The sequence below is a fragment of the Oncorhynchus mykiss genome, chromosome 21 (assembly GCF_057628025.1).
Source record: "Oncorhynchus mykiss isolate SJ-2025 chromosome 21, ASM5762802v1, whole genome shotgun sequence".
NCBI lineage: Eukaryota > Metazoa > Chordata > Actinopteri > Salmoniformes > Salmonidae > Oncorhynchus > Oncorhynchus mykiss.
This window is the reverse complement of record NC_143042.1, coordinates 17,960,891-17,980,061: the sequence shown is the minus strand read 5'-3', so window position 1 is coordinate 17,980,061 and position 19,171 is coordinate 17,960,891. Positions and strand designations below refer to the sequence as shown.

The following is a 19,171-nucleotide window of genomic DNA, read 5'->3' as shown; positions in this document are numbered from 1 at the left end:
GTACACACACCATCCCATCGCCGTGATATCCCGTGTTGCACACGCACTGCCTGCGTCCAGGGAGAGTCCTCTTACACACAGCGTGAGGACTGCATCCTCCGTTATTGTCTTTGCAGGCATCTTTCGCTGCGCGCGCACACACACACACACACACACACACACACACACACACACACACACACACACACACACACACACACACACACACTTGTTACACCTAGTTTCCTGTGTGGTAGTCATGTATAGTGTAATAGCAGTTCAGGTACCAGTATAATAGTGCATGCTGGAAAGTGACAGGAAGGATACCTTTGCAGTCAGTGCCGTTACCCTGAAACCCGGCCAAACATTCACAGCGACCTACTACACATCTGTGGGAGAGATGCAAAAGAGGAGAAGAGATGGAACCACAGTTTGCAGCTAAGAGATGTAAGAACCGTTTCTCGGGCCTGATGTGCTGAGATGGTTTCATTTCAACATAGTCACATCATAGAGTGGTGGGAAGCTGAAGTCAGAGTGAGTTCACTCACATTGCACTGGTGTGGCACTTCCTGTCCCCACAGTTCTCTTCTCTGGTGAACTCTGAAACACAGCATACAGGAATGACATGTTACAGTGTTATGAGATGATCCTATAACATTGTTGAAATGCCCATGTGACTTCTACTTGTAATACATGTGTTGTTTTTTTGGCATGTCTTTCTGTCAGTTAGGGGTGGGACTATAGTCCCTTGGTAGGACAAGTCCTGGGCGGTGGCATTTGCATCCCTTGCCTTTGCGACCATGAAAAACACATCACGCATGTTTTTGTTGACGTCGAACTGTTTGTCAATGATAAAACAAAATGCAAGTCCTCTGTACTGCAAAACGGTATTTGTATGTATTCTTTAAAAGTACTTAGGGTATGAAAATTGTCTTGTCCCAGTAGTGATGAGTAAAGTCGCAGTGACATGTTTTGGGGATTTAGAGATATCTACTATTTGAATTCTAGAAAGTAAGTAAAAGTATTTCATATTTGTATGGATTAATAAAAACAAAGAAGGTTATTAAAACGCTTTTCATTTTATGTATATAATACAGTGGGGTCAGAAAGTGTTACCACTCGTACCAGGACCTTTTAGCCAACAACCTGGTTGCCTCGGCCAGGAGGCTGAAACTTGGCCACAAGTGGATCTTCCAGCAACACAATGACCCCAAGCTCACATCAAAATCCACAAAGAAATGGTTAGTTGGCCACAAAATCAACATTTTGCAATGGCCATCTCAGTCTCTGGACTTGAAAACCTGTGGTTTGAATTGAAGAGGGCCGTCCATAAGCACAGATGAAGGATATCAAGGATCTGGAAGGATTCTGTATGGAGGAATGGTCTAAGATCACTCCAAATGTGTCCTCCAACCTCCAAACATTTTACAAAAAGGCTCAGTGCCGTTATCCTCGCAAGGTGAGTTATTGAAAACAGGAGTGTCATGTTATTAATTTTTACCCCTACATTTTTGAGAAACAATTACCATTACTTGTTAAACATAATCACACACCAGCGTGGCTACCACAGAATTCTGCAGCGATATGCCATCCAATCTGGTTTGAGCTTACTGGGACTATCATTTGTTTTTCAACAAGACAATGACCCAAAACCTCCAGGCAGTGTAAGGGCTATTTGACCAAGAAGGAGTGATGGAGTGCTGCATTTTTAAAAATTGAACCTTTATTTAACTAGTCATAAGAACAAATTCGTATTTATATGTGGGAACTCCAAGCATTACAGGTGACTGACTATCTCATGAAGCTGGTTGAGAGAATGCCAAGAGTGTGCAAAGCTGTCATCAAGGTGTGCTATTTCATAGTTTTGATGTCTTCACTATTATTCTACAAAGTAGAACAAGTCAAAATAAAGAAAAACCCTTGAATGAGGAGGTGTGTCCAAACGATTGACTGGTATTGTGTAAATACATAACATTTTATTTTAATTCTCACGAAATGCCACCACAACTCAAGAATGACCCTCCTGCGCTGTGGCCCACGTATCAGGCAATGACCCTGTCATATATACTGGACAGATTAAATTCGCACAACTTAAAGTGCTACCAGATGCAAGGAGCTAAAATTATACTCATTAAAAATATGAACAACGCCAGCACATATGCTTTCATACAGTACATACTGTCATCACAGGTGACCCCTCTCCAATACGCATCACACTCGCATGTCCCATCTCCATGGATACCGTCGTTGCACCGGCCGTTCTTACACCTACAGTCTGCAGAGAGGGGGGGGGGGGGGGGGGGGGGGGTGAGAGCGAGAGAGAGAAATATGCTGATGAAAGTAGCATATATAGAGATTGTGTTTCTGTATTGCAAAAGCATCCCAATGTTGAATTGCTGGATTCTATAATGTAGTGGCAAGTTGATAGTGGATATATCTTGCGACAGTACCTTGGTCACAGTGGACGATATTTGACTACACTATTAGAAAAAAGGGTTCCAAAAGGGTTATTTGGCTGTCCCCATAGGAGAACCCTATTGGGACAGCCAAATAACCCTTTTGGGTTCCATGTGGAACCCTCTGTGGAAAGGGTTTAACATGAAACCCAAAAGGTTTCCACCCAACAGATTTCCAACCAAAAAGGGTTCTTCAAAGGGTTCTCTTATGGGGACAGCCGAACAACCCTTTTAGGTTCTAGATAGAATCTTTTTTTCTAAGGGCTTACAATTCATTACTACAGTACCTTGGTCACAGTGGATGCCGTATTTGCCCTCCTGGCACGTTTCACAAGCAGTCCCGTTGAAGCTCTTGTTACACTGGCAAACCCCTGTACCGTTGGTCCTGTCCTGGCACATCCCGTTCCCATAGCAAGGCTGGCCTTTGGGCCCTGGACATGGCTCACAGTGCTCCCCGTAGAACCCGCCACAGCACCTCCGCACCTACAGGGGGAGCTAGAGTCAATCACCGGGACACGCACTTCTACTCTCACTTCCAATTGGCGTAAAGGTAGAGTATGAATGCCTGTCAATTCCCTCACTCAGGTAGAGCTTCTCTGGACCCTTGTTGATTCCTCTTCTTGGATTTAAAGCATTGAATGTGTAATAAATATGCAAACACAAAACAAATGATTTTAACAGTGCTTTTGTTTCTACACCAGTGACCCATTCTAGACCGGGGATGCATGCCACATTCCACCCTATTCCCTATGGGCCCTGGTCAAAAATAGTGCACTATATAGGGAATAGGGTGGGACACAGTCCGAAGTGTGGTCGTATTCCAGTGATTCCAACGCAGTGCTAGTGGTGCTGCTGGTGTCTCACGTACAATGGTAGTATTCTTGCAGATGGTCCTGCAGCCGATGCTGAGCAGCCGTTCCCCCTGGTAGACCCGACTGAACATACACTTTTTCCTGACCAATGCCTGTAGGGAAAACAGCCATAACACAGAGAGTAATTCATGAAACATGACAGCCATTTTGGATCCACTATAAGGTAGCTGGATATACTTGAAAGGTGTCATACTATTGTGGTAGCTCCAGTTGGACAGGAGTTGAGTTGTGGGTAGAAGCAATCTTGACACAATCCCTTCAGACAAAATATAAATAAATTATTATCTGAGAAAATGAATGTCAAATGTTTAGAAAAAGGAAGAAAGGGGCTTTACCGGAAATGTCTTGAATTGCTGGATGTCGCAGCGATTTTTGGTGATATCTAGTACTGCTGATAGGCCGTGGATCACCCCTTTACCTCCCAGGATGTCTGACACATTTACCTGGGCTTCATTCACAAACAACTACAGAGGAGAGAGAAGAGAAGAGAGAAAAAAAAAGGAGCACCACATTTTGAGAGGACTCAAACAGTAGCAGACTATAGCCAATATGGCTGATATAACATTAGTAGAACACCAACATAATTCCCAGAGCATCCCATAATAATAATACCTTGTCATCCCTGGGTAAGATGCCTAGCTGGTAGGAGAACCCCAGCATGGTCTCCTTGTAGGCTCCACCCAGCAGGTCTACCTTCATTAACCTATCAGACAGCACTATGTGGTACCGCGTCGTATTCAGGTCCTGACAACAACCAAAACACACACAGTACTACAGTTCATACATTATGTAAGCACGCACACTCGCATTCCACACACACACACACACACAATGTGTACCAACATTAAACAATCGTTTGAGGTACCATGGTGTCTGAAGCGATATTCTTGAGGTACTCGAGGACAGCGCCGTCTGTTGGAGCGAACACTGTGTAGGCCGAGGCCTGCTCTATCTCTGCTGTCAGGTTGTGATGCTGAGAGGGAGCCGACAGAGACAGACATTTTCCTCAGATATGGCTGCATACGGAATCACACATATTTTTATGGAGAACCTTATTGAGACATTGATAAAGCTGGGGTTGTTCATCAGAGTGCTCTGTTCAGAAATAGAGTTTGGGTGAATAGAATGGCAGCCTTATAATGTACATACGACAAGGTAACTCTTGAACAGGGAGAACTCTGGCCTCCGTGCAAGCAGCTCCAGCAGCCCCTCACTGAGACTCCTCTCTGGAACCAACACTGTGTCAATAATGTGGATCAGTCCATTGGTTGAAGCCACATTCGCGGTTGTTACGGTGGCTCCTCCAATCACTGTGGACTGACAGACAATACAGGGTTAACTTCAGGCCATGTGTTACAGTATCACAGTTCCTGTTCACTTCAACCTTCGAATAAAACCTGCCTCTAAACTCACCTCATTGGTCATAGTAACAGGAAGAGCCTTCTTCAGAACGGAAGTGAGCTGCAAGTTGGAGGACGCATCGCGTAGGTCATCTAGTGAGTAGACACCTTGGATCATGTGATTTCTATCAGGGGATAATCATAAATAAGGATTATCACAATGGAAGAATCTCAATGCCTATAGCAAAACGTTTTTAAAAGTTGTCCAAGGGAAAATAAAATAGACTGTTCTTATTGGACAAGTCCAGGTAGTCTCTTCCTGTTTTAGAACACATCATTTCGTTTGGTGCCTAATAAATATGACCCAGGTCTTACTTGATGATACTGGGTAGGTTCCCCTGGGTTGTCCAGAAGTCCTTGTCCTCTTTGGTCATCTTGTCTGTAGCTGCTGTGGACGGCACCAGCAGAGTTATGTTCTGACTGTTCATGAGTGGCAGCTGGGAAATGCCTATGTCCTGGGAGAGGGGAGGAGACGAAAGAAAATACTAAATGTCTTGCCGACCTAAAACCATCATCATGGTGATGAGTTGTGAATATGACCTTATGCAGATTGTAGCATGATGTACTACAATACCCATAATGCTCTGTAACCATATCCGGTTGTATCTTGCTAAACATTCCTGAAGCTTACACTATGCACTCTTAGATAAAAGGGTTCCAAAACGGTTTTCGGCTGTCCCCATAGGAGAACCCTTTTTGGTTCCATGTGGAACCCTCTCCACGTAGAAAAGGTTCTACATTGAACCAAAAAGAGTTCTACCTGGAACCAAAAAGGGTTCTTCAAAGGGTTCTCCTATGGGGACGGCTGAATAACTCTTAAAGGTTCTAGATAGTGTGGTGTGACGTCTCATTATTGATACAGGAAGTCAGAAGTGAAAATAAGTTGCTTCTTATTCAGACAATAAAGAATATGAACAACAGCATAAACAACAGAGAAAACTTGAAACCCCCCTGCTGTAAATGACAATGGTCAAACTCACAGTCACCCATTTGGCGAACTCAGTGACATCAGGAAGGGCCATCAACTCCTACAGAGACACAGTGGAGGTCAGGTTTGTTATTCAGATCAATGTAGGTATGTCAGTCCGCCAATCCACAAACATATGTAGCTACCTGTCTTGGCAATAAGGTAGGGGGTGCTCACCTGTCCCACGTTGCCGTAGCACACCTCTCCGTCACCTGTGTATCCATCCTCACACACACACTTCCATGCACCGGACACGTAGAGACAGCTTGCCTGTAGGAGAGAAAGTAGATCAAAGTTCACGAGGTCAAAGACTATCATCACAGTCAATCAGTATTATGGTCGGTGATTCTATTGGTTCAATATCATGTTGGCCAATGAGAAGTAGCGGGCACCCACCAGATAATGACAGCCGCCATTTTGTGCCACGCACGGATTGCTCGCCTCGCACTCCCTCCCATTGCCACGGAAACCACTCTTGCACGCACAGCCGCTCTGCATTTGGAAATAGGAACATGCATAGAATCAACTGGAGACTTTGGGCTTTATTGAATGGATGGTTAAGATAGATGGTAAGGGAGAAAATATAGAAACAACATTGCATTGAGTCAATCAAACTGTTTTGGGAGTTTGATGCCCTACCCCTCTCTCTCTCACCTGTCCAGGGCCCACGTAGATGCAGGTGGCATTGGGATGGCATCCCCCTCTGTCAGGGCCCAGGCAGTCATTGATAGGCTGGCACCCATCCTCATCCATCCTCCATCCTGCCAAACATTGGCATGTGTGTGAGACTGGCCCTGTCTTTATACACTTGGCCTGTAGGGGGTAATGGAGAGCACAGTAAGAACAGCTCAGTACAGAAAGCAGGCTACCATGTTTAGGTGAAAAAAGGTTCAATTGGAAAAGGTACTGAAAGACGTTGATGGTGAGATGTATGGTTTTCGTACATTGTTTATGTGTTTTCTGTGCTTACATTCACATCGCATCCTCCACGGTGCGGAAGGGCACAGGGTTCCGTATACACGCACGTGATCCCATCGCCTTGGAAACCAGGTTTACACACACACCTTCACACACATAAAAAAAACACGCCTTTTACTTAGAACTAACTTTTGCAGGAGGGACAATCTTGGATAGAAAACACTGTGTTGTCATGAGAATTTAGAACATTGAGTGAGAGAAACGGATTCTATTGTTATACCAACATCCCCAACAAGGCCGCAGTGAAGCCTGCACACTCACCTGACTGCCCCTCCGTTGAAGTTACACTCTGCGTGGGCATGACAGAAGGTCACCTGGGGGCCACAGGCCTGGGTGTGGCGCTCACAGTACTGGCCAGTGTAGCCCGGCTGGCAGGAGTCCACCTTACAACGCCCGTCTGCCTCGGGACGGTTATCACACACACCATGGATACAGTCACAAGCTAGGGACAGAGGGGGAGAGACACATCATCAACATGAGACAGACGTGTCATCATCTGGGGACACTGATGTGTCCCTTTGTCGATATTGATATGTCTAAGACGGGGGTGTACTTTTGTCGCAGGCTGGTCCGTATTTGTTGGGGTTGGAGCAGTAGTGACACCGGGAGCCTTTGAAGTTGGTCTCGCAGACACACGTCCCGTTTCCCTCGATCCCCTCAGAACACTAAGACACACGGTAGAAAATAAGTATGAATACCTACATGTTGAACATAAACACAAAGAGGAGAATTACGCCAATCACTGCATAGATTATTTTCTCAGTCAGACTAGTTAAGTGGTTAAGGGATACGTTGGTTAGGTGGGGTGTCTCACCTGTCCGTGACGGGAGCAGGGGGTGTTGAACCCTCCAGGACATGGGGTGCAGTCTGGCCCATAGAAGCCCTTACAGCACAGTGGTGTCTGGGGAGAGGGGAGAGGGTGATGTAGAGGTGGGGTTAGGGAGGAGGATGGGCTTAGGAGGGTGTAGAACTCAAATCAGGGCGTGCCTACAGAGTGTGTGAGGGGTGTTTGAGGTGTGCGAGGTGCGAGGGAGGTGTGGTGTGTGTGTATATGATTTCCTACATTATCAAGACCAGAATGTCCTTACAAGGTAGGATTCTTTCATTTGTTAAAATTATATTTTAGGCTTGAAGTTTTAGGGTTTGGGGTTCAGTTTAGAAGAAGTTAGAAGTTAGGTTGAGGGTTAAGGTTAGGTTTAGGGTTAGGAGTTAGGGTTAGACGTTTTTTGTGTATCTGTGTGTGTCTGTACCGTGAGGGTCCTGTTGCATATGGGGGCGCAGCCAAACGTAAGGATGTTGAAACTCAATATGTTCCGGAACACACAGCCGCGAAAGAAGGTGTTCTACACAAAGGGGGCGACGTCAGCAAAATAAACACAGAGCTGTATACAGTACATGGATGGCTGGATGTGTTTACTCAGTGTCCACCGGGCTCTGTCAAAAGTAGTGCACTATATAGGGAATAGGATGCCATTTGTGACACAGACCATGGCTCTGAGTAAACACATACATTGCCTTCTGAAAGTATTCACACCCCTTGACTGTTACAGCCAGAATTTAAAATGGATTACATTTGGATTTTGTACACAGTGGTGTAAAGTACTTAAGTAAAAATACTTTTAAGTATTACTTAAGTAGTTTATTGATGTATCTGTACTTTACTATTTATATTTTTGAGCGTTTTTACTTTTACTTCACCATAATGTGCTTTTTACTCCATACATTTCCCTGACACCCAAAAGTAAACATTTTGGGTGCTTAGCAGGACAGGAAAATTGTCAAATTCACACACTTATCAAAAGAACATCCCTGGTCGTCCCTACTGTCTCTGATCTGGCAGCCTCACTAAACACAAATGCTTCGTTTTGTAAATGATGTCTGAGTGTTGGAGTGTACCCCTGGCTATCTGTAAAATAAAATAAACTGTCTGGTTTGCTTCATATAAGGAATTTGAAAGTATTTATACTTTTACTTTTGAAGTATATTTTAGCAATCACATTTACTTTTGATACTTAAGTATATGTAAAACCAAATACTTTTAGACGTTTTACTCAAGTAGTATTTTACTGGGTGTCTTTCCCTTTTACTTGAGTCACTTTCTATTATTAAGGTATCTTTACTTTTTCTCAAGGATGACAATTGGGAACTTTTTCGCCCACTGGGCCTACACATAATACCCCCTAAATGTCAAAGTGGAATTATGTTTTTAGACCTTTTTACAAATGAATTAAAAATGAAAAGCTGAAATTTCTTGAGTAAATAAGTATTCAACCCCTTTGTCATGGCAAGCCTATTATTTTCATGTCTGGATGAAAAGTGTGCCCAAAGTAAACAGCCTGTTACTCAGGCCCAGAAGCTAGGATATCCATATAATTAGATTTTCATCTGGACGTAGATTTAGATAGAAAACACTCTAAAACTGTTAAAATAATGTCTGTGAGTATAACTGAACTGATTTGGCAAGCGAAATCCCGAGGACAATCCATCCAGGGGGGAAAAAATTTAGGAAGCCCTATTTAATAGGAACCTGGTTGCAGTTCCTATGGATTCCACTAGATGTCAACAGTCTTTAGAAATTGGTTGATTTTCTTTTGAGATATGAAGAACTAGGGCTGTTCATTGTAAATGTCATTCAAAGTGGACTCTACTGTTTGATGCGTGTGAACTGGAACGCGCTTCACATTGTTTTTATCCGGTTTTGAACATAGTATATCCCGTCTTAAATTTGATCGATTATTTACGTTTTAGGATACCTTAGGTTGGATTAGGAACGTTGTTTGAAATGTTTGGACCAAGCTTACAGGTAACTTATTAGATACTTTGTAGTCATGTTGGGCGAGTTGGAACCGGTGTATTTCTGAATCAAACTCCCAAATAAATGGACATTTTGGGATATAAAGAAGGACATTATCGAACAAAAGGACTATTTGTGATGTTTCTGGGACATTTTGGAGTGCCAACAGAAGAAGATCTTCAAAGGTAAAGCATTTATTATATCGTTATTTCTGACTTTTGTGTCGCCACCTGCCTGGTCGAAAATGTGTGCGTGGCGCTGTCCTCAGATAATCACATGGTCTGCTTTCGCCATAAAGCCTTTTTGGAATCTGACACTGCTGCTGGATTAACAAGAAGTTAAGCTTTATTTTGATGTATTATACTTATATTTTGGTGAATATTGAATCTTGATATTTCTGTAGTTTGAATTTGGCGCTCTGCAATTTCACTGGATGTTGTCAAATCAATCCCGCTAAAGTTGCATAATAAGTTGCATGGACTCAATAATAAGGTTTAACATGATTTTTGAATGACTACCTCGTACAATTAAGGTCCCTCAGTGAATTTCAAACAAAGAATAAACCACAAACACCAGGGACGTTTTCCAATGCCTCGCAAAGAAGGGCACCTATTGGTAGATGGGTAAAAATAAAAAGGCAGACATTGAATATTCCTTTGAACATGGTGAAGTTATTAATTACCCTTTGTATGGTGTATCAATACACCCAGTCATTACAAAGATGCAGGTGTCCTTCCTAACTCAGTGGCCAGAGAGAAAGGAAACTGCTCAGGGATTTCACCATGAGGCCAATGGTGACTTGAAAACAGTTATGATTGGGGAAAATCCAACACAACACATCGCAGAGTACCACTCTTCATATTTTCAAGGATGGTGGTGGCTGCATCATGTTATGGGTATGCTTGTAATCAGCAAAGACTAGGGAGCTTTTGGGGATAATAAGAAACGGAATAGATAGATCTAAGCAAAGGCTAAATTCTATAGGAAAACCTGTTTCAGTCTGCTTTCCAACATACGCTGGGAGACACATTCAGCAGGACAACAACCTAAATCACAAGGACAAATATACACTGGAGTTGCTTACCAATATTATATTGAATGTTCCTGAATGGCCTAGTTACAGTTTTTTACAGAGTTTGAATAATTTTTTAAAGAATAATGTTCAAATATTGTACAATCCAGGTGTGCAAAGCTTTTGGAGACTTACTCATAAACACTTACAGCTGCCAAAGGTGATCCTAACATACATTTTTTAAATTGATTTTTTAAACCTTTATTTAACTAGGAAAGTCAGTTAATTAAGAACGAATTCTTATTTATAATGACGGCTTACCCTGGCCAATGCTGGGCCAATTGTGCGCCGCCCTATGGGACTCCCAATCAAGGCCAGATGTGATACAGCCTGGATTGGAACCAGGGACTGTAGTGATGCCTCTTGCACTGAGATGCAGTGCCTTAGACCGCTGCGCCACTCGGGAGCCTGAGTAGTGACTTACGGGTGTGAATACTGTCATCAAGGCAAAGGGTGGCTACTTTGAAGAATCTCAAATATAAAATATAGTTTTATTTGTTTAACACATTTCTGGTTTCTACATGATTCCATATGTGTTATTTCATAGTTTCTACAATGTAGAAAATAGTAAAAATGAAGAAAAAACGTTGAATGAGTAGGTGTGTCCAAACTTTTGACTGGTACTGTATGTACATTTCTGTATTTAATTTCCAATACATTTACAAACATGACTAAAAAAATATTTTCCCTTTTTCATGATGGGTGAAAAAACACATTTTTTTTTATATCCGTTTTAAATTCGGGATGTAACACAAGAAAATGTGGAATAAGTCAAAGGGTATGAATAATTTCTGAAGGCGCTGTACAAGGTTAAGGAACGAGCCATGTGAAAGCAACTGAAAGAAATGCTTAGGTCTCTATACAGTATTTGCAAACTATTTGGGGTTGAGTGTGTGTGGGTTCTTACTGTGGACACTCCGGATGCGCAGCCGGACTTGGTCACCTTTGAGCAGCTGACACAGTCACCCTGGGTAGTAAACATGTCCGTAAAGAGAGACACTCAAATGAGGACAAGCAACCAGAACAAACTACCTCGCTAAATCTAAATTAAGGATGACTCTAATAATAAGTTAATAATGAACAAAACCTCGGAAACTAAAACACTTCATGTGAATTGCGGGGGGACGATCACAAAACCTGGCACTCAAACTCACCTTCAAAAGTTTGTTCTCTGTGATGTCACACCTGTGAGGCAGTACCGGCTCGATGGAGGGCGGGATTAGAACTCCGTCCATAGAATAGAGGCGTCCGTTCTTGGCCTCCACGTCTGCCTCCAGTACAGCCATGCCGTTGACCAGGATTTGACCCTATGGGGTTTTGTCAGAGTCAGACACATACTGTACACACACTTACACGCACACACACACACCATATACACCTCTTCGCTTGTGTTGATGTGTCACATGTACTTACGTTTTCAGTCACATTGAACGAGAGGATCTGATTGGCAATGGTCCTAATCCGCTGGTTGCTCACAGCATTATAGCACTCCAACTTCAAACCAATCAAAAACAACAACCATATGCAAACACATTCACAGAATATTCAGAGTAGGAGTGCTGATCTAGGATCAGGTCTCCTGTTCATGTAATCTAATTAATTATGATATAGACATAACATAATAGGACATAACAGATACTAGATCAGCACTCATACTCTGAGAAGATTAATGAATACGGACAGACCTTGAAGTCTAAGGTACTCTACATGATCTGGTTTGGTGATTGACATGTAGCCTAACATGCACACTCACATTGAATGAGGGGATCACATGATTCCTTAGTAGCTCCAGTAGTTTAGTGCTTCCCTGAAATCAGACAAAAATAAGCCAAACACACACACATCACAGTCACGGTCTGGAGACATCACATGCATTGCAAAACAATGTGTGTGTTTGTGTCATCAGAGGCATAAGAGTTTGCAAGTGTACATGCGTGTGCGTGTGTATGTGTATGTGCACATGAGGTCACCCATTCCCTACCTCACTAGAGGTGAGATAGTCCAGCTGTCCCTCCTTCATGGCATCGAAGGCTGTGTTGGTGGGGGCAAAGATGGTGGAGGGCCCAGCCTCCTCCAATACAGAATCAACATTGGCTTTCTGGACAGATGAATCCAAACCAAATCAAACTTTATTTAGGTTGAATATTTCATACCAAAAAATTGAGTTCCATATAAATACATACAAATAAGAATAACAATACATTAATAAGATATCAAACAACAGGTTGATGTTACTTCATATCTGATATACTATACCCACTCTGAATAATACAAAGAATATGTTAAATCAAATTTAAATAACATGAAATGAATACAGAAGACAGTACCATCAACAAATCCTTGAACTTGGAAAACTTCCCATAGTCTGATAGAATCTTCATCAGATTCTCCTGGAAAAGATAACATGACAAGTCATGTCAAAATGGAATTTAGCCTAACTTAAAAACCAGTCTTGTTGCTTTCAGTTGGCTCATTCATCCCCCTCCTCTCCCCTGTAACTATTCCCCAGGCCGTTGCTGTAAATGAGAATGTGTTCTCAGTCAACTTACCTGGTCGAATACGGGGTAAACAAATCAAATTTAAAAGTAGGCACAAATGTAGGCGTTACAAATGCTATTCTAAGTATAATAAACAATGTGTCTTGTTGGTCCCAAATGGCACCCTATTTCCTATGTACTGCACTACCTTTGACTAAAAGTCATGCACTAAATAGGGAATAGGGTGCCGTTTGTGACGTAACCTCTGTCTCTGGTATTTGTGTACCTTTTTGTCGCTCTCCACCGTGGGTGAGACACTGTCCATCAGCTTGTTGATAATATGGATGATCCCATTGGAAGCGATGACATCAGACTGCAGGACCCCGCCCTTCTTCCTGCTGCCATGGATACGGATCTTGAGCTGCTTGTCCTGTGGAGGGGATCATCAAGTTATTTTGCTGACATGACCAGCGGGACCTGTCATTGGAGCAGTGTTTCTCATTGGACCGTCTTGTGCTTGTCATCACTACTACTATGAGAAGCACACTCTTGGGACGGTGTTCACATTTGTCAGTCTAAATCAGGAGGGCCTTGGTAATGAGGCTTGCCCCTGTGTGTGTGTGTGTGTGTGTGTGTGTGTGTGTGTGTGTGTGTGTGTGTGTGTGTGTGTGTGTGTGTGTGTGTGTGTGTGTGTGTGTGTGTGTGTGTGTGTGTGCGTGTGTGCGTGTGTGCGTGTGCGTGTGTGTCTCACGTCATCTGTCGTCACCGTCTCCCCTGCCTTGCCCGTCAGAGTGTAGTAGATGACCCCTCTGTTCAGCATGTCATAGGGCATCTCCACGGGAGCAATGTGCAGCTTACACAGGTACTTAGCCTTCATTGGGTCAGCCATCAGAGTTATCAGCTGAGACAGAACAACACATACTCACTGTTACAACAAACATGATAAATATTTCAGCTATAGGGGGAAAAGTAAAAAATATTGATCTTGTGTTCCAAAAAAATATACAAAATATACAGCAATATAGCTACAGTGTCTCCAGGTGTCTACTGTGTATCATATAGCCATAGTGCCTCTAGGTGTCTACTGTGTATCATATAGCCATAGTGCCTCTAGGTGTCTACTGTGTATCATATAGCCATAGTGCCTCTAGGTGTCTACTGTGTATCATATAGCCATAGTGCCTCTAGGTGTCTACTGTGTATCATATAGCTACAGTGCCTCTAGGTGTCTACTGTGTATCATACAGCTACAGTGTCTCCAGGTGTCTACTGTGTATCATATAGCCATAGTGCCTCTAGGTGTCTACTGTGTATCATATAGCCATAGTGCCTCTAGGTGTCTACTGTGTATCATATAGCTACAGTGCCTCTAGGTGTCTACTGTGTATCATACAGCTACAGTGTCTCCAGGTGTATACTGTGTATCATATACAGTGGGGCAAAAAAGTATTTAGTCAGCCACCAATTGTGCAAGTTCTCCCACTTAAAAAGTTGAGAGAGGCCTGTAATATTCATCATAGGTACACTTCAACTATGACAGACAAAATGAGAAAAAAAAATCCAGAAAATCACATTGTAGGATTTTTAATGAATTTATTTGCAAATTATGGTGGAAAATAAGTATTTGGTCACCTACAAACAAGCAAGATTTCTGGCTCTCACAAAAGTTTATCTCAATACTTTGTTATATACCCTTTTTTGGCAATGACAGAGGTCAAACGTTTTCTGTAAGTCTTCACAAGGTTTTCACACACTGTTGCTGGTATTTTGGCCCATTACTCCATGCAGATCTCCTCTAGAGCAGTGATGTTTTGGGGCTGTTGCTGGGCAACACAGACTTTCAACTCCCTCCAAAGATATTCTATGGGATTGAGATTTGGAGACTGGCTAGGCCACTCCAGGACCTTGAAATGCTTCTTACGAAGCCACTCCTTCGTTGCCCGGGCGGTGTGTTTGGGATCATTGTCATGCTAAAAGACCCAGCCACGTTTCATCTTCAATGCCCTTGCTTTTCACTCAAAATCTCACGATACATAGCCCCATTCATTCTTTCCTTTACACGGATCAGTCGTCCTGGTCCCTTTGCAGAAAAACAGCCCCAAAGCATGATGTTTCCACCCCCATGCTTCACAGTAGGTATGGTGTTCTTTGGATGCAACTCAGCATTCTTTGTCCTCCAAACACGGCGAGTTGAGTTTTTACTAAAAAGTTATATTTTGGTTTCATCTGACCATATGACATTCTCCCAATCTTCTTCTGGATCATCCAAATGCTCTCTAGCAAACTTCAGACGGGCCTGGATATGTACTGGCTTAAGCAGGGGGACACGTCTGGCACTGCAGGATTTGAGTCCCTGGCGGCGTAGTGTGTTACTGATGGTAGGCTTTGTTACTTTGGTCCCAGCTCTCTGCAGGTCATTCACTAGGTCCCCCCGTGTGGTTCTGGGATTTTTTCTCACCGTTCTTGTGATCATTTTGACCCCACGGGGTGAGATCTTGCGTGGAGCCCCAGATCGAGGGAGATTATCAGTGGTCTGTATGTCTTCCATTTCCTAATAATTGCTCCCACAGTTGATTTCTTCAAACCAAGCTGCTTACCTATTGCAGATTCAGTCATCCCAGCTTGGTGCAGGTCTACAATTTTGTTTCTGGTGTCCTTTGACAGCTCTTTGGTCTTGGCCATAGTGGAGTTTGGAGTGTGACTGTTTGAGGTTGTGGACAGGTGTCTTTTATACTGATAACAAGTTCAAACAGGTGCCATTAATACAGGTAACGAGTGGAGGACAGAGTAGCCTCTTAAAGGAGAAATTACAGGTCTGTGAGAGCCAGAAATCTTGCTTGTTTGTAGGTGACCAAATACTTATTTTCCACCATAATTTGCAAATTAATTCATTAAAAATCATACAATGTGATTTTCTGGATTTTTTTTCCTAATTTTGTCCGTCATAGTTGAAGTGTACCTATGATGAAAATTACAGGCCTCTCCCATCTTTTTAAGTGGGAGAACTTGCACAATTGGTGGCTGACTAAATACTTTTTTGCCCCACTGTAGCTACAGTTCTCTAGGTGTCCACTGTGTATCATATAGATACAGTTCTCTAGGTGTCTATTGTGTATCATATAGCTATAGTGCCTCTAGGTGTCTACTGTGTATCAATATAGATACAGTGCCTCTAGGTGACTACTGTGTATCAATATAGATACAGTGCCTCTAGGTGACTACTGTGTATCCATATAGCTACAGTTCTCTAGGTGCCTAGTGTGTATGTTACCGGAGTTCCTTTGAAGCCCTTGTTGATTGGGACGAAGATGGTGAAGGGGCCAAAGTTGCTCAGGGGCCAAGTAATGGCACCTGGAGCAGGAGGAGGAGGAGGAGGAAAAGAGAGATAGAGATAGAGAGAGAGAGACTGTATAAACCAAGGCCCATGACAAAAGAGGTGTTTTTCTGCAACTTTAATGAGTCACTGATTGGCTGATGATTAACCAATGAGACGCACCAAAGAGTGTGATGGCATTGCTGAGCTGACCGGTCCATTGGCCTCCGGGCTCTGAGTTCAGATCGTTCAGACGCTGCATGATGTTGCCATAGCAAATCTTGCCGTTGCCGACGTAACCCTCGTGACATGTGCACCTGGAGTAAGAGAGATGTACAAAGGTAAGATGCTCTTTTGAAAAAAGGATGGTTTTACTGCACAAATATCTTTAAACACACTAAGTCAAAGAGAACAGAAACACACTGACTCTACTATGTTTGGCTCCACTGTTGAACAGTTGGCGTGTTTGCTGCAGGAGTTAGGTCTGCACAAGTCCTTCAGGCTGCAGCTCACCCCTCCTGTCAGGTGGTCAAACCCGTCTTGACACTCACAATGAGACTACGAGAGAAACCAAAAACACCACTCAGGGGGAGGTTCACCAAACACGTCCACCCTCAAATGAATGGCACATTATCACCAATTGAAGCAATAAAATGTTATATTTGACTTGCATTATCAATCCGTTTCATTTGTCAGTTAGAGAACCCCCCCCCCCCCCCCCCCCCCACACACACACACACCTTCCCTGGCCCATCGTACACGCAGCGCGCAGAGTCAGCAGAGCACCCCCCCAGGTGTGTTTGACAGGGGTCTATGGGAACACACACGTGCCCGTCCCCGCTGTAGCCCTGGGCACAGGTACACAATTGCTTGTTGGGCCCCACATGGGCACAGGTGGCATGGATGTGGCACACCTGCTGCAGGCACGGGTTTATGGCTGTGAGAGGAGACAAATCATCTTATAAACTATTATATACAGTCCATTCTGAAAGTATTAAGACCCATTGACCTTTTCCAGAGTTTGTTACGTTACTGCCTTATTCTAAAATGGATTAAACAAAATGTTCCCCCTCATCAGTCTATTCACAATACCCCATAATGACAGAGTAAAAACAGGTTATTAGATATTTTAGCAAATGTATCAAAAATTCAAAAACTGAAATATCACATTTACATAAGTATTCAGACCCTTTACTCAGTATTTTGTTGAAGCACCTTTGGCAGTGATTACAGCCTCGAGTCTTCTTGGGTATGACGCTACCAGCTGGACACACCTGTATTTGGGGAGGCTCTCCAATTCTTCTCTGCAGATCCTCTCAAGCTCTGTCAGGCTGGATGGGGAGCGTCACTCTACAGCTATTTTCAGGTCTCTAAAGAGATGTTCAATCGGGTTCAAGTCCGGGTTCTGGCTGGGTCACTTAATTATGGACATTCAGAGACTTGTCCCAAAGCCCCTCATGCCATTGTCTTGGCTGTCTGCTTAGGACCGTTGTCCTGTTGGAACCTTCTCCCCAGTCTGAGGTCCTGAGCGCTCTGGAGCAGGTTTTCATCAAGGATCTCTCTGTACTTTGCTGCGTTCATCTTTCCCTCGATCCTGACTAGTCTCCCAGTCCCTGACACTGAAAAACCTCCCCACAGCATGATGCTGCCACCACCATGCTTCACCGTAGGGATGTTTGCCAGGTTTCCTCCAGACGTGACACTTGGCATTCAGACCAAAGAGTTTGATATTGGTTTCATCAGAGCAGAGAATCTTGTTTCTCATGGTCTGAGAGTCATTTAGTTGCCTTTTGGTGGAGTGCTGCAGAGATGGTTGTCCTTCTGGAAGGTTCTCCCATCTCCACAGAGGAACTCTGGAGCTCCGTCAGAGTGGCCATCGGGTTCTTGGTCACTTCCCTGACCAAAGCCCTTCTCCCCCGATTGCTCAGTTTGGCCGGCGGCCAGCTCTAGGAAGAGTCTTGGTGGTTTCAAACTTCTTCCATTTATGAATGACGGAGGCCACTGTGTTCTTGGGGACCTTCAATGCTGCAGAAATGTTTTGGTACCCTTCCCCAGATCTGTGCCTCGACACAATCCTGTCTCGGAGCTCTACAGACAATTCCTTCAACCTCATGGCTTGGTTTTTGCTCTGACATGCACTGTCAACTGTGGGTCCTTATATAGACAGATGTGTGCCTTTCCAAATCGTGTCCAATCAATTGAATTTACCACAGGTGGACTTATCTCAAGGATGATCTATGGAAACAGGATGCATCTGAGCTCAATTTCGAGTCTCATAGCAAAGGGTTTTAATAATTATGTTAATAAGGTATTTACTTTTTTTTATTTTTAATACATTTTCAAATTATTATTATTTTTCTGTCATTATGGGGTATTGTATATAGACTGATGAGGAACATTTTTATTTCATACATTTTAGAATAAGGCTGTAACGTAACAAAATGTGGAAAAAGTTAAGGGGTCTGAATACTTTCCAAACGCACCGTAACTCACTTAGTACTAGGCCGCTAATAGCCATAAGGCCATAAGGCTACCCATTTACAGAGAATAGGGACACAGCCATGCTGTCACTCACATATGCATTGATCTCCAGAGGTTCGGTAGCCAGGTAGACATTGACAGCGCAGCGACCCGTCCAGCGAGCCCTGCATACAGCGAGTGTTCTGTGGACAAAGCAGAGAAGAGCACTCCGGCAGCTCTGAAAGATGACAGAGACACATGCTGTTATTAAGGTGGGAGCAAGTTGTCATTAGATGAAAACATACAGGTAGGTTATAGATCAGGGAGTTAATGCCGACAGGAATAATGCATTATGATACAGTTCTAAAACATTATAAGACATGTCATAAGCATGCTTCACCAG

At 43.3% G+C, this 19,171-nt stretch overlaps 1 protein-coding gene across 2 annotated transcripts in view; it reads right to left on the bottom strand.

Annotated features, from left to right (window-relative positions):
- stab2 (stabilin 2) overlaps positions 1–19,171 on the bottom strand; it is a 41,431-nt gene that overhangs the window by 18,044 nt on the left and 4,216 nt on the right. The window contains exons 7-41 of one of the 2 annotated variants that reach the window (XM_036957507.2): positions 18,884–19,006; positions 17,049–17,245; positions 16,736–16,866; positions 16,492–16,625; positions 16,267–16,346; positions 13,747–13,896; positions 13,282–13,425; positions 12,846–12,908; positions 12,500–12,616; positions 12,272–12,325; positions 11,932–12,012; positions 11,673–11,825; positions 11,426–11,485; positions 7,903–7,995; positions 7,467–7,553; positions 7,206–7,317; positions 6,914–7,094; positions 6,645–6,738; positions 6,329–6,487; positions 6,071–6,166; positions 5,852–5,944; positions 5,688–5,735; positions 5,023–5,162; positions 4,721–4,832; positions 4,457–4,624; positions 4,173–4,280; positions 3,920–4,051; positions 3,643–3,771; positions 3,501–3,563; positions 3,304–3,399; positions 2,723–2,918; positions 2,159–2,254; positions 528–579; positions 307–368; positions 1–126 (exon numbers count right to left, since the gene is read on the bottom strand). In XM_036957507.2, the coding sequence (XP_036813402.2) occupies positions 1–126; positions 307–368; positions 528–579; positions 2,159–2,254; positions 2,723–2,918; positions 3,304–3,399; positions 3,501–3,563; positions 3,643–3,771; positions 3,920–4,051; positions 4,173–4,280; positions 4,457–4,624; positions 4,721–4,832; positions 5,023–5,162; positions 5,688–5,735; positions 5,852–5,944; positions 6,071–6,166; positions 6,329–6,487; positions 6,645–6,738; positions 6,914–7,094; positions 7,206–7,317; positions 7,467–7,553; positions 7,903–7,995; positions 11,426–11,485; positions 11,673–11,825; positions 11,932–12,012; positions 12,272–12,325; positions 12,500–12,616; positions 12,846–12,908; positions 13,282–13,425; positions 13,747–13,896; positions 16,267–16,346; positions 16,492–16,625; positions 16,736–16,866; positions 17,049–17,245; positions 18,884–19,006 (3,930 nt within the window). The remainder of the gene's footprint in view (positions 127–306; positions 369–527; positions 580–2,158; positions 2,255–2,722; positions 2,919–3,303; positions 3,400–3,500; positions 3,564–3,642; positions 3,772–3,919; positions 4,052–4,172; positions 4,281–4,456; positions 4,625–4,720; positions 4,833–5,022; positions 5,163–5,687; positions 5,736–5,851; positions 5,945–6,070; positions 6,167–6,328; positions 6,488–6,644; positions 6,739–6,913; positions 7,095–7,205; positions 7,318–7,466; positions 7,554–7,902; positions 7,996–11,425; positions 11,486–11,672; positions 11,826–11,931; positions 12,013–12,271; positions 12,326–12,499; positions 12,617–12,845; positions 12,909–13,281; positions 13,426–13,746; positions 13,897–16,266; positions 16,347–16,491; positions 16,626–16,735; positions 16,867–17,048; positions 17,246–18,883; positions 19,007–19,171) is intronic. The other variant, XM_036957508.2, reaches the window with a different exon arrangement.